This window comes from Euprymna scolopes, chromosome 14, assembly GCF_053919585.1.
Source record: "Euprymna scolopes isolate OS-2025 chromosome 14, ASM5391958v1, whole genome shotgun sequence".
NCBI lineage: Eukaryota > Metazoa > Mollusca > Cephalopoda > Sepiida > Sepiolidae > Euprymna > Euprymna scolopes.
The window spans coordinates 19,027,575-19,043,130 of record NC_136495.1 but is presented as its reverse complement, the minus strand read 5'-3'; the positions used below and the strand labels follow the sequence as shown (position 1 = coordinate 19,043,130).

Genomic DNA, 15,556 nt, shown 5'->3' with positions numbered 1-15,556 from the left:
GCCGACCCGTAGTCTAGACCGTTGACCGAGGGGGAAAAATCCCTGGCAAAATGACACTGTGGATTAAGATAAAGATAAATATATTAAGTTTTGAATTTCAGTGATCAAGGACAACAGATGGAGTCAGAAGTGACTCTGCTCCTAGGCAAGGGGGCAACGCCGATTGAATCAAATTTGTTTAAAATAATTATTATAGAATAAATTTATACCGACATTGTTGGTGTAAATAAATTATTTATTTATTTAAAAAAAAAAAAAAAAAAAAAAAAAAAAAAAAAAAAAAGTTCAATGTCCGCTAATAACGACGCAACTCTTCTGTATTGAAAAAACAAAAAACAAAAAAACCCGCTCTTTCTGATTTGAAATAATGGAGTCGCACCGGCAGAATCTGATTGAAAAGTTATTTGAAGTAGGATGTGTGAAATTTGGATGTTTCACACTAAAGTCCGGTATACAAGCCCCCATTTACTTCGACTTGAGGGTCATTGTGTCATATCCTCAACTTATGGTCAGTTTTAGCCAATTTTTTGTTTTGATTTTTTGTTTTTTTGCAACTGAAAATTATTGCACAATACATTGTTGTGTACGCTTTTAGCGTCCCAAATTCGCTTTTCAAAATGTTTTCTTCGTTTTAATTCGATTTGAGTTTTAAAATTAGCTTTTAAATTAACACGTTATAATATATAAAATATTCGTGAATATTTAAGTTATAATATCTAATTTTTTTAATCTAATTTAAGAGAACGTGTTTATTTCATTTTATTTTTTCCCCAAAGTTTGAAATTTGGATTTGTCGTCCGTCTCTATCTGTTATTTCTGCATGTGTGCGTTTTTATAAATGTTAAAGTTATGTTTTGTTTGTCCTTTTTTTTTTTTTTTAAAGGACTGATATTAAATTAAATCTCCTTAAATATTTCTAGTTTGTGATATCTTAAATTATAATGCAATTTTTGTAAATCATAAGTAAAGAATTATTTGTTGAATTTGGGACGTTGAAAGCGTACACAACTAAAGCACGCTTTATTGGATTTTAATATTTTTGCAAATTTTGGAAAAATCAGTCATTAAAAAATAACACATTAAAATCAATTATTATTAATAATTAGGCTCAAAACAGATTTAATTAATTTTACAAAAAAAAAATAAAGAAAGAAAAGCGACGTACATCTTCAACCACGTGTATCAAATGGAATTATTAATATCGTGTTTAACTGTACTTAACCTTAAAATATGAAACCATATTATTATTTTCAAATACTAATTTTGAAAAAAATAATTTTTATTATTTATTTTTTTTTCTTTATAAAATAGGATTTCTTCTACTTTAATTTTCCTTAACGAACTTCTCACTTAAAAAACACGTTTTCTACGATCACGTGGTGTCGATTACAAAGAATTATTTTTCTTTCCGCTTTTGGCCTCCAGGCTAGGAGTGTATTCACCTGACACAGACCAGGATCAGAGTGTAATATCTGATCTGGTTGCTACACTCAAGTTAATTTGTCTTTATCAATGGAGGGAGACCTAAGGCAATTTTTATTTTTTCCTTCTTCCAGAGTGCCCCCTTTTGGGGAGCTGGTTTACCTACACATAGATTCGAAAAAGTTGTCACAAAACAAATATAGAACAAATAAATGTTACCAAAGGCAAGATAAGTTACTTTTCTACCTAACTGGATATGTTTTTAGTGTTTATATTTGATGTAACATGTTTATTCAGCTCGAAAAACAGTGTTTTTTACCGATGTATTGGAAAATTAAAAATGGCGGCCGACTCTCTCTAGGAGACGGTAAGTTTGGGAAAAGGAGTTATAAATAAAAAAAAAATCAAAATACAGTTAAAAACCCGCCGAATATATGTCAGCCTATGTCACATGTCACGGTAACATATATTGAGCGAGCTTCTAACAGTATTTTGTCTGTTTTTTTATTTATAACTCATTTTCCCAAACTTACTGCCTGAAACAGAGAGTCGGATGCCATTTTAAATTTTCCAATACATCGGTAACCTCTTTGTTTTTCGAGCTGAATAAACATGTTACATTAAATATAAACACTAAAAACATATCCAGTTAGGTAGAAAAGTAACTTATCTTGCCTTTGATAACATTTATTTGTTATATATTTGTTTTTTGACAACTTTTTCGAATCTGTGTGTACAGTAAAACAAACCCAAAATGACCTTGTGTCACATTTTGCTTTCGTGGGGAAGAAAATAAATACCTACTATATTACTACTGGGCTCTATCATTAAGGAATGGCAATGGGGCTACTCGTGCTTCTTGTCCTAGGGCGCTGGCCCATTTTCCCACCTTTCGACTTTGTGTCGCATCCTCTCGCGATGGGAGACTGATAAATACTGGCTTCTAGTGTCCTTACTTACTGTTCTGAATTTTTTTTGTCATCAGTCAGTAAAGGAGGCAGGCAAATTCTGATTTTTGTTCCAATCCAGAGTGATCCCCCCTTTTTTTTGGGGGGGGGGGGGTTCTTCGCATTATAAAATGACCTTGTGTCTAATTTGTGAGGAAATAACGACGCAGTTACAGATTAAAAAAATTTTTTTTTTAAACCTATTGTATATAATTGTTTCTATTTACTACCTCTGGTGCTTCTACACTTTATTGCCGAAATTGGAGACGCCATTTTTTTTTTCACGCACTTGCTGTCCAAATCCAGGGGAGCCATCATTATGTCAAACTATGGCCGAAGCATGAAATAAATAATTAAGAAAATTAAACTTCCGGAAAGAACTATGAAAAATAGTAAATAAAAAAAAGTGAAAGAGAACATATATCCGTAATTGTTTAATTGGAAATGTTTTTCATGAAACATTTTTCCGTAATTGTTTAATTGGAAAAGTTTTTCATGAAACATTTTTTTTTTTTATTAAAAACAGAAAATTGAAATGACATATTCATAATTGCTTAATCTGAGCGAGCGCCATTTGAAAACCAAAACATTAGTTTTTATTTATTTTTTTTGTGTGTGTGTGTTTTCCGAACAAATAAATAATTTTATACATTTTTTTTAATTAAAGCAACTTTGAAAGGCCAACAACAAATTAATTTATATAATTGTTTTTTTTTTAACGGGGAAGTGGGTTGTTTTTTTTTTTTTTTTACTTGGTGGTCACCGCTTATCAAGGCCCGGAAGCCACTCAGGGATAAGGGTTATTGCAAGTAAAGTACGTTAGTATGGAAATTTAATGAAGTGTCTACTTAAGGGGGCGGTTCATCAGGAATTTGTTTACGTTGGAAATGAAGACATCCAGGTTGTAGTCAGGTGGGAAGCAGGCCGACGGAACAGAGTCCCGCAGGCGTGCAGTTCTAAGAAAGAAGCTTTGTTCATGGAATCCGCGTTTTGATTTAGGCACAGATAAAGAGTGGGGAAAATTTTTGACAGTGGATTCAGCTAGATGGGTGTTTTTCGTAAAAGATTGGCGAAGGGGGGACCAGAGATTGGAGTTCAGACGAGCACCTGCCATGGAAATAACGATAAAACAAGGATAGGCTCACAACGTCTCTCCTGTAGGAGAGAGGTTGCAGGGAAGAGAAAAGGGCATCTATTTTGTACTCTGTCAAGGCAGGATAGGCTGTTTTTAGCAGCTCCTGCCCAGATATGGCAGCAGTATTCCATCTTTCCAGCGACCTTGGCAACAGACTTGATGTACGCGTTCCATTTCAGATCAGGAGTAAAGGTAAAGCCCAGAAGCTTGTCAAAACATAAGCTTCTCCTAGACGAGATCCATCCATTTCAATTGAGTAGGTGGGGATCAGAGCGTTGATGATGTAAAGATAGAAGCTTGATTTTAGATGCATTTTTTTTTTACTGGGAATCAAAATATAATTGTAAAAACATTGATTGAAAAGTTTGCGTAAAAAAATATAATTTTAAGAAAATTTTGAAATGAAAGCAACATTAGATTCTTATAGTTTTTTTTTTTTTTTTTTTAACAAATAAATAATTTTAAACATTTTTTTGAATTGTCAAGATTCATTTTCTCCAGTAATACCGGTTTACCAAGTTTCTGGAAGTAATAAATGATAATTATAGTTTAATTTAACCTTAGTATAGAAGCACCCTACCTCCCTACGAGGGCAGAGTTCGACATAAGGTCAGTTTTTAATGTGGGGAAAATCCAGCTCCCCAAAAAGGGGTACTTTGGATAGAAACAAAAATAAAAAATTGTCTCAGTCATGATTTTTTTCTCCACTGACTGAGGGACAGAAAAGATGAAGTATTGCATCAGAAAAGATACTACACTAAAGCCAGTCGGGAAGTAGTTTTACTTTCATTTTTTGGTACTTCTGCAGTTTACGTATTGTGTTATTTTTAGATAGGATTTTCATTCAAGTTTTGTGGTATCTTTTGTGTATTAAATTTTTAGGTGAAAGTACAGAATAGTTAACAAACCCTCTCCCATATTAAAAATAGATTATTGAGTAAGTTTCTTATTTATTTCTTATTTTGAAGTGATTGTCGGTGTATAGAGATGTCGCAGCCATTTTTTTTTTTTCTTGTTTTCCGGTAGTGCTGAACATTACTTGTTTTTCGAACCGAATAAAGGTTCCCTTGTACGGATAGGGTCCTGATGTCCCGCCTTGTTCTTGGGAAAAGCCGTCTGACGTAAGCGGTGTCGAGGCAGAAAATTACCCTAAACCTAAAACCCCTTCAGCATGGATTTGACAAGCATGAGCAAATTCTGGACTTGTTACAATGAGGCGAAAATTTTCTTACGAGAAAATAACGTCTTACGAAAAGGACCTATGTGCATCATTTGTCAAAGACAAATGACAGAAGTAAAAAGGAACAAAAATTATTGTTGGACACAAAGAAATTATTAGCAACCCCAACAAAATTAAGAGACCCCGGAATAATTGTGGAGATAGATGAAAGTCAGTGTCATAACAAAAAGAAAATACAACCGAGGGCGCATGACGACAGTTTATTTTTTATTATTTTTTTTTTTTTTTTTAATTCTAATTATTTGAACTGTTGAATTAAAAAAAAGTTCGGTCTACCAAAAATTCTAATTATTTGTGGAATTTATAAAAATACTAATTATTTGAACTGGGGAAATAAAAAAAATTCTAATTATTTGAATTATTTTTTTGTTTTTTGTTTTTTTTTGTTTATCTTAAGTTAACAACTCGACATTTTATTGAAGGGGTAATTTTTCAAAAAAATGAACCACATTTTCTTGTTTTTGAAAACTTTCTTATTTCAAATGTCTGCTTAAAAATTCTTCCGCGATGTGACAAGTCACCTTACTACACACGTCCATGTGCGAACGCATCATGTAAGAATAGCATAAACGATGGCGGTGAGTTGGCACAAAATAGTGCGAGGCTTCAGAGGTTAATACCATGCAAACGGTAAATTTGCGACGGGTTTGAATATCAGATTCGTTCTCAGCGACCCCGAAAACCCATTAAAAAATAAATTTTATTGGTTGGTGTTTTATTGTAGTTAAAGTAAATATTTACCAAAATTAGGGTTTGAATTACATTTTTCAAGTAGTTATAAGCTTTGAAAGATAGTAAGTTGATTTATTAAAGTTCTGATCTTTGTGTAGCGACTTGTTATGAAGGCAGTCTCGGAAATTGCTGAAGCAGTTTACGATATAAAAATCATTTTATATATATATATTTTTTGGAGGGGGGTATTAACTTAACGTGATAAAATATAAATAAATTCACAATGATTTAAATTTATAATTATAAACAAAAATCATTGAATTTATTCAAACGGTCCTTTTAACAAAGAAATATGTGAAATAAAGTGGTGCTGGTGCTTATGCACTTATGTTACCGTGCTATTTTTTAAACAGTATTTTCAAGTTAAATTCAAGCTTTACAATATCTTTTTTGTTTATTAAATTGTTAGGTGAAAGTACAAAGTAGTTACAAAACATCCGCCAGCAAGTGCATAAAGTACCAATAGTGATTTTTAATGTGTAAGCAGCACTTGAATAGTTTATTTTATTATCGACACCATAATCACATGATCAAAATTTTAGCAGAGGAAAATTGGGAGACAAAAGTACCAGGAGAACCGAAAAGAACCTTTGATGACATTTATTTGTTATATATTTATTTTTTGACAACTTTTTCGTACCTCTGTAGATTGTAAAACAAACCCCATCATTATTTCAGCACAGTCCGTAAAATGAAGCACTATATATATATATATATATATATATATATATATATATATATATATATTTTGCACTTCTCATTACACGGACAGTGCTATTGTTAGGGGGCGATAACTCCAATTTCTTCTAACATGGCAAATCACTAACAAACAAGATTTTTTGGTCAATGTCTAGAATCTTTTCAATTCCAAAAAAACCTTTAGTGAGAAATTAATTTCCCAAGCCCAATACTCCCTGGTAGAGGCAAAAATAATTCCACAATTACAAAACCATACCTTTTTAAACTCAAATTTTATTCAGTTCTAACATCAAAGAAAGGTTATTGGTCCGGGTACAGTCATTGCAAAACGGTATGTCAGTTTTACCTCCCAAATTGGGAGCCACTAGTTAACTCCCTTTGTTGGAATGGTAGCGTGGTTTTCCTTCGAAAATGTCTATGATGATTCATGGTTTTCTTGGCAAGAGTTCTGGTGCCTTTAATTAGGCATAAATCGAGTCCCTTGGAACTCGAATTGAATCGAGAAAAGTTCAAACATTTAGGTGATATAAACGTGATGAAAATGTTCAAATGATGCCATCCTCTAATTGGGATATCTTCGGCACAATATAAAGGTGTCTCTCTGCTTGTAGAGATTTCAAGTCCTTTTTCACCAAACATTTAGGTGATAGAAACATGAATAAATTGTTGCGGCTCCATTCTCGATAAGGCATTCTTCTCGGAGACGACTTTTGGTGAGTTTCGCTCTTGCCGGAGATTTTCGTACACTGAAAAATAAAATGGATGTTTACAAAAAAGGCGCCAAGTAATTATTTTGGCCCATACAAATTAATCAATCACAGGCTGCCTACAAGAAATGTGCGTAGGCGGCTTAAAACATGAACTGGAATTTCGCACAACCTTTACAATGACGAAAGAGTTTCGAGGGTGCTGAAAATGAAAATGAAAATGGTGCAGAGAAATAGTTTTCATGATATGAAGAAATTACTTTCTCCAAAAGTGGGGATGACTTTTCTATATAAATGTAACATGAAATGAGCACCCACTTTATGGCCACCTAGTGATAATTTTTTTGTTTTTTGGGCTGTCTGAAAGCCGTTTTGGTAAATCTTTGCTTCGCCTTAACAATCACTTTTTAACATAACGACTCTTATAAGTTTTTGTATATGCTGGAAACGAATATCATAATTGTAATTTGCCACAAACAAGTAGTTTTCTGGATATTCTGTACACGCAAGCGCGCAGCAAAAAAATATGCACGCACCTGCATGTACAGAAATGGTCACCACTGATAACATAAGGAATTACATACATATACAGATTTTTCTTTATTTTTGTTCTTTAATGTCCTTGTGTCTTTACTGAAAAATGAAAGCAGAAAAAACCCTTTTAGCCAAAAAAACAACCAAAAAGTACCTGCCCTCATTAGGTGGCCAGAAAGTGGATTCTCATTTTATGTTAAATTTATATAGAAAAGTGTTTCTTTACGTTTTGAAAAAGTAATTTCTTCATATCATGAAAACTATTTTTCTGCACCACTTTATATATTTGGCTTCAACACTCCCGAAAACCTCTAAAAGTTGGCATTGTAAAGTTTTTTTGTTTTTTTTTTTTGAGTTGGAAAGATTCTAGACATTGACCGATTTTTCTTTTTTCTTTTTCTTTTTTAAATTTTTTTTTCTTTTTTTCTTCCTCGCCAAACACAAAAATATTTGAAAACCAAAACATTTATTGAATAAAAATGTAGCAATATATAATTGTAAAAGCATTTATTTAAAAGTCTGCGTAAAAAAAATATAATTTTAATAAAACATCTTAACTCCAAAAGTTTTTTTGGAATTGAAAAATGGCTCAATTCAAGTTTGCGCCTTTTTTTGTTAAATCGCATTCCAAATAATATTGTGCTATTTTTTCTAAATAAAGAAAAAAAGTTTTTCATACAACTCTCAGCATATTACAGTCAAATTCTAACAGCGAATTTCAACAACCATATAAAAACACTTTTTAAAGTAAAACGCACAGAATTTATCTCCCATAGCAAAAAGTGTTTAACAGTCCTGAATCCTAAAGGCCTGAAAATAGACTAAGAGTCATTTTACATTAAATTGGCCAGCAGTTTTAATACCTACCACCATTCATAATCGAGTATATTTCATTTTTTGTCTGCTCATTTTAAAAATGACAAATCTTTATTTCACAATTTCAAGATTTGTTGATTTTACAATATATTTTATTTTCTATGCATTTTTATTTTTTTTTACTTTTCAGAATAGAATAAATGCTTCTGTATCTGTTCTGATACGATACTTTATTTTTTCTGTCCTCAACCAATGGAGAAATACTTCTAGATTGAAGATTTCTTTTTTTTTTTTTGTACCAGTTCGGGGGGGGGGTATTTTTGGGGGAGGAGGGGGTCACATTAAGAACCAACCTTGTGTCTAACTTTACCATTGTGGAAAGGCATATAAATATTGCAATTTTATTTATTTTTTTTTTAACTGTGGAAAACTTTTTTTTTTAATTTCCACTCTACAAATAAATCCAATAAACTTTTTTAATAAAAACTACCCATGTTTAAGTTAAGTAAAACTACTATAGCAGTGGGAGCTGTAGCTTTGCTGTGGTGTTGACATATTATGTTGTGCTGTAATTTTAGTTATTCATTATTTTTTTTTTATTATTTACAAAGGAGTCACCACTTATCAAGGCCCGGAGGCCATTCGAGGATAAGGGTTAATGGGTATACATAAGTAGTAGAAATTTTATAAATTGATTTACTTAGGGGGATGGTTCATCAAGAACTTGTTTACGTTGGACTTGAAGACAACCATATTGTAGTCAGCTGGAAAGTAGACAAACCGAAGAGAGTTCCACAGGCGTGCAGTTCTAAGAAAGAAACTTTGTTCATGGAATCTACGTTTAGGTTTAGGCACAGATAAAGAGTGTGGGAAATTATTGATAGTAGTTTTGGCTAGACAAGTGTTTTTCGTGAAAGTTTGACAAGGGGGGACCATAGATTGGAGATCAGACGAGCACTTGCCATGAAAATAATGTTAAAGCAGAGACAGGTTCACAGCATCTCTTCTGTGGGAAAGAGGTTGCAGGGAAGAGAAAAGGGCATCCTCCACTAAGCTAATCATGTGCCAAACAAACACTGACAATTTTGAGTATCTAAAAAAAGTGACAATTTTATTCTTGCAATAATACTTCCACAAATATGCTATGGAGTGTGAGAGGGAGAGAGAGAGAGAGATGGGGCGTGGTGGAGTGTTGTGGGTGACACAAAATGACAACTGGTCATCTCAGTGCCAGTCTTCTCTCTGACTGACCTTTTCCTTGTCTGGCATTTGTTTTTATTTACAAAAACTTTAGATAGGAATTTCGTTTTTCCATGCCGCATTCTACTGGCCTTTATTAAATTCATCCAAAGCAAAATTTCAATATGACTGTTTTCAAAACTTGTCAGTTGAAGTATGTTGATTTCAAAGCTTCTGCACCCTTCTTTCAATTGTTATGACTTTTGATGACGTTTCTTGGTTTGAAGATTTCCACAACATTTGTGTGTGTGTGTGTGTGTGTGTGCATCCAGCTCCATATGCGTGTGTGCACAACCAGCAACAATTCCGGTGTTGCCCGGAATACTATTCAACAATATGTTGCATCCTAGAAAAAGGTGAAGCATGCTAACAATTAAATGTAATAATAAATGTTGAAAAATTAGTAAAAATAGACAAAAAAAAATGAATTGTGACCTTTTGAAGAAACAATAGGAAGAACAAAATCAATCATAAAAGTGAAAAATAGTTAACAGTCGAGAAATCATGAACAAAAACAAAAATTATACCAAATGCAATAAAATTTAATAATTTTTTATAGGTGCTGAAACTGGTTTTAAGGGTTTCATATTTTTATTTTCATTTTCTGGCTGTCTTTACAGTATGCAAGAAATAAAATAGTTACTGGTCGCTTTATTCCTGAAAAATGAAAAAAAAAAAAAAAAATGACTACCACTAAGTGCAACTTAAACCTAGCGTTAGTGATAGCATAAGTGATTTTGCTCACAACTTTTCAGGAACTAAGTCACTCTTCCATTAAGCAACAAGTGGCCATTTGTTTTCTTTTTGTCCAGTGTGTAAAATGACCGCATTGAAAAGCATAGTATTTTGACCTAAAAACCTAAGACAGTTTCGTCAAGTATACAGATTGGTTGATAATTAAATTCTACTGCTTTTACTGTCTTTTGTTTTTGCTCTCGTTGCTTAGTTTCTTGTTTTTACAATTTTCAAATGTTAACTTTCATACACTTTAACCAAGTGAGTGAATACTTATTTTGAATTAAGTTGGGTACTTAGATCCTATTTAAAACTGTAGAGGCAGAAACGTCCCTCCCCTCAAAAAAAGTATGTAGGAAAATCAATTTTACAGCAATTATTATGAATAGTTAACAGAAAACAAAATGATGAAAGAAGAAAATAGTCAACAAATAATTGTTACCAAAGGCAATAAAAACTACTTTTCTATCTACCTAGATGAGTTTTGTTTATGTTTTAAAGTTTTTTCAGGCGCTTTTATTGAATTCTTCAATTTGAAATTGCCAGTCTGTGGGTGTCAAAAATGTCCAGATTTTCAAGAAAATAAAAGCTAAATGCTAGATCAAAATTTTACTTGCTAGATTCCAAATGAAATCTCCAGATATAGTGGGGAAAATTGCTAAATTGGCAACACTACATTCATGTTTTTTTTTTTTTTTTTTTTTTGCAAAATCAGTTATGTTCTGCAAAGTCAAAAATAACAATTTTCCTCTGCAAAACTAAACCAAACTAGATTCATTTGATTCCAAGTGCCTATATTCTAAGGTCTAAATCTGACTAAGTCGGTGGACCAATAATATAAAGAATAATATTTGTTAATATAAATGAATAATATTTAATGAAAACAACATAAAACTTTTAATACATAATCAGATTTTTCCTTATGTTCTTCTCTGGCACGATCTTTGACCCAGAACAGATACTACATTTTGCTTCTAGGCAATCTGGCAATGGCGCTTGAATACAACTAGTTTAAAATAATTGTTATGGAATAAATTTATATCAACTTTATTAGCCTAAATTATTTATTTATTAATAGAAAATTCACGTTCAATGTCTGAAAATGATTGCTGCAACTTTTCAGTCTTGAAAAAAGAGGAATATATAAAGTCCAGGTAATTTGTCTTTTTAAGGCAAAAATTTGTGAATTGTTATGAATCATTTTTGAAGTAGTTTGGTTTTAAAAATGTGTTTGGGCTTTTATTTTTAATCAATTTAGCTTTAATGTTAGCTTTTTTCTGATTATTTTACAAAAATATTTATTTGACAGTAATTATTAATGAAAACATAATTTGTAAGTGGTTTGCTCTTCAAATATTGTCTAAGCCTTTTTTTATCTCTTTTTTTACTATTTTATCTGAAAGCACTGAAAAATGTTACAAATTAATAGTTTTGGCTTCAAAAATGTTTTGAAGTTTTAGTATTTTTTCAACATTTTCACATAAAAATATATTTGGTAATAATTATTAAAGAAAGCAATTATTTTTAAGCTTAAAACTTGTAAAAAAAGATATTTGTTTTAACCGATTCTATTACTAACAAAAATGTTGAACAACTTGTGTAAATATAAAAGCATAACAACATTCTACCTTTTTAACTTTTAGAAATTTTTTAAACATTTTTCACAGAAATCAAATTTACTGTTTACATATAGAAAATGTAAATTGTAAAATTTAATTTAACATTATATTTCTTTAATTTTATATTTAAAATCTGAGATTAAACTTTATTTTATTTACTGATCTGAAATGGAACACGTACATCAAGTCTGTTGCCCAGGTCGGTGGGATCTTTCTACCGCTCCAGAAGATATCTCACTACTGATGCAATTCTCTAGCTGTATAAAAGCCAAGTATGTCCAAGGATGGAGTACTGCTGCCACATCTGGACTGGGACTGCTAAAAACAGCCTAACCTGCCTTGACAGTACAAAATAGACTTTGTGGCTTAGTGGGGGATGAAGACACTTTATCAAATCTCTAATACTAACGATCATTACGATACTATCCCATTGATCACTGTACACGCAATAACCCTTATCCCTGAGTGGCTTCCGGGCCTTGATAAGTGGTGACCTCTATGTAAAAAAAAAAAAAAAAATTACTAGTAGGACCCGTTAACTGGCGTTTCCTGATTGAGGCACCCCCCTTATCCTGCATAAAAATTAAAGTATAGCTGTTGCTGTTGTTGCCCAACCCCCAACCTCCTCATGTTAAGAACTGATTTCAGAATAAACACCCAATTTTGTGAGTGGAGGTGAGGTTGTCAAAATATTTGCCCGAAACCTTGATACGTCAGGATTTTCATGTGCAAATACTCTGAACCAACAAAAAAATTTGGTGCTTGCAGTGTCGGTCAGCCCGTGCGTATTAATCTGGCAGCCAATGATTAAAAGTGCACAATACAGGGCATTATATAACTTGAAACTATTTTTATCAGCCAAACAAAAATGTGATTTTCTAAATCAGCATAGTACAAAACCTACAAAAGTCTTTATTTTAAAGAAAAGTGTGTAGTTGGAGCTAAGGTAAAAATTTATATTAACAAAAAAAAAGAACTGGTGTAAATGCAAACATAACCCAATGTATAAAATATTGGGTTCAACATGTTTATTTTTTGATGGGGTTGGAGAATAACTGCGCAGAGAGGGCGTTATATTTCGTAAAGTACTTGTATCCATCAAATATAATTAAGATTTTCTGAATCAGCATAGAAGGAAACCTAGAAAATTCGTCATTTATGAAGAAAGTTTGAAGTTGGAGATAAAGTAAAAAATTATCTTTTTTTTTTTCTTCAAAGGAAAAAAAGTACAACTCGTGCAAAAGCAAATATAAAGGAAAGGTAGCGTTTGTAGCAAATATGGGGTTCAGGGTATCGTAATTTTTTTTTTTTTTGAAGGTTGGGTAGATGTAGAACTGTTTGGTGTTATAAAAAAACTAAAATATTTAAAAATGTAATGGTAAGCATAGAAAGCGTAAAAAGTAAACGCACAAAAAAGGATTTGCGTTTCTATAAGTGCTTATATAGCGTACATGCAGAAAAATTATGATTCAGGGTATGGTATTATTTTTTTTTTGTGGGGGAGATGTAGAACTGTTTGGTGTAACTTGGTGTAAAAAATTTTAATGGAACGGCCTGTAATAAAGCACAGGAGGAAAACATCACTGCTCGGAAAGCATATGAGGTGAACATAGTTGAACGTAAGTGTATTTTGTTTTCAGGATATTTTTTTGTGGATGTGGCGTTATTTCAAATAATTAATGTGTACATATGTAAATGATAGTGTATCAGTACTGAAATTTCTGATAATGGAAGTTTAATATGCTTCTATTCAGATTAATGTATTTTTTAACAGTTGTGTCGTGTAGAGAGTGCAGCTATATTTGTAAATGTCAAGCTTGTTTGTTTATGTAAAAAGATTGTATTCCAGAATAATCAGTTTGTCATGGGAAATTATGGAACTTTTTAAGGAAGAAATTGTTATTTTTGAAATGGGAAATGGAAAGTTAATGGTATGTATATGAGTTTTAGATCCAATTACAAAAGATGAAAGGTCAGTAGAGTAATAATGTGAGTACTTCTTTCCTTTGATGACTGGGTGCGGTGAGAGGACATAAGAATTAGAGGGAAAAATATGAACTTGTTCCTCTAAAGATGTAGGCGATCGTGGTGATGTTTCTCCTAGGATGTAATGTATTTTATAATACCGAATAAATGTGCCTGAAGCAACATTCTAAAGTTACATAAAATGGTGGATAACAGTTTAGACATAACAAATAAATATGTGGCATCTGTTGTTGCAAACTTACGGTAATTTGGTCTATAGTGGAATTCTACAATCATTTTATTATAAAGTGGATTATTTTTATTGAAATTCTTTGAGATGATTAATTTGTGTATTCCTTTGTTTCTCTTTTTGTGAACTGTTATCCTCATCTTCATAGTTGTTGTTTCACCACGTTTCGGCCAACTTATCCTCTGGCCTTCTTCAGGTGATTAATTGCGATGGGATAGGAATGCTGAGTCTTGTAACTTATCCCTAGTAATTAACATTAATTACTGGAGATACAATTAAAAGTCTCAGTATTCCTATCTCATCGCAGTTAACCACCTGAAGAAGACCAGAAGATAAGTTGGCCGAAACGTGGTGAAACAACAACTATGAAGATGAGGATAACAGTCCACAAAAGAAAAAAAGAATGGTCATGGCACTGTCATTATGCCGAAACTGTTTAGGGTTACTGTGACGCAGTGTCATACCCTTGCAAGGCAGACCAAACTGGCTGAAAAGACAGTGCTCTGAATCCCAAAGGAAAAATGTCTACATATAAGAATTAGTAGCAAATTCCTGAATTTCTAAAAGGAAAAAATATCTAAATAGTTTGAATAAAATTATTTGCCAAATTTCATTGTAAGATATACATGGATGCCTAAATACAAACCCTCTTTCTAACTAATCTATATATTAAAGCAAAAATGTGTGTGTGTTTGTGTGTGCAGTTTTTGTATATCCGCCAAAGGCTTTTTTGAGGGGAGGGGCGCTCGGAGAGGACACTAAATCTTACAACCTTTTATATACCGTCTAGATTTACGAAATAAGCTCGTTTGAATCTTTTATTATGTTACAAAATTCATGCTGTGATTTCATTTTCTCTACTACTATGGTGTGATCTAGAAAACGACATGTTCATGTTCGTTTAACCACCTGCTTTTTTAAACGTTTAATTTCCCCCTTCCTCACTTCTTTGCCTGCATAACATCGTGGTAAGTTGTCAGGCTATTCGCCTCAAGGCTTTGGGTTCGAGCCTACCTCCATACCAAATTTTTTTTTTTTCTTTTCACCTGGGCAACGCCGGGCACCCTGCTAGTCTCTATATATAAAACGCATGCGGTAGGGGTGGGGGGGGTCACTGTTTCTTAAAACTTTTTAGATACTCCCTAGATTATAATATATCCGATTTACGAAAGGAGATTGTGTATCTTTTATTTGGCCGACTTTTACATGCTATTTTCACAATATTTTTTGGTCTTCGCATGTTTCTTTGGCTTTTCCGTATAAAAGTGAAACTGATTCGAAAAAAAAATCGAGTCGCTGGCCTCTGTGGCCAGCAGGTGTTGAAGGCAATAAGCTTTGATCACTGCGGGGAATACCCCTTCATATCAGACAATTGTTATTCATTAAGACATTGCCAGAGCTCCCCACTCTTGGGGGAGCTGATTTCCTCCACGACGACGGGAAGAACTGGCTTCTAGCCAAAGTTAAGTGCATGATTTCATTTCTTCTCTTGCATTAACTTATTCACTTTCTGCGT

The 15,556-nt window shown here is 32.6% G+C and overlaps 1 protein-coding gene across 1 annotated transcript in view; it reads left to right on the top strand.

Moving 5' to 3' along the window:
- The first annotated feature begins 331 nt into the window (after positions 1-331).
- LOC145292887 (uridine 5'-monophosphate synthase-like) overlaps positions 332-15,556 on the top strand; it is a 49,937-nt gene continuing 34,712 nt past the window's right edge. The window contains exon 1 of the mRNA XM_080139014.1: positions 332-508. Coding sequence (XP_079995140.1) covers positions 368-508 — 141 coding nt within the window. The 5' untranslated portion in view covers positions 332-367. The remainder of the gene's footprint in view (positions 509-15,556) is intronic.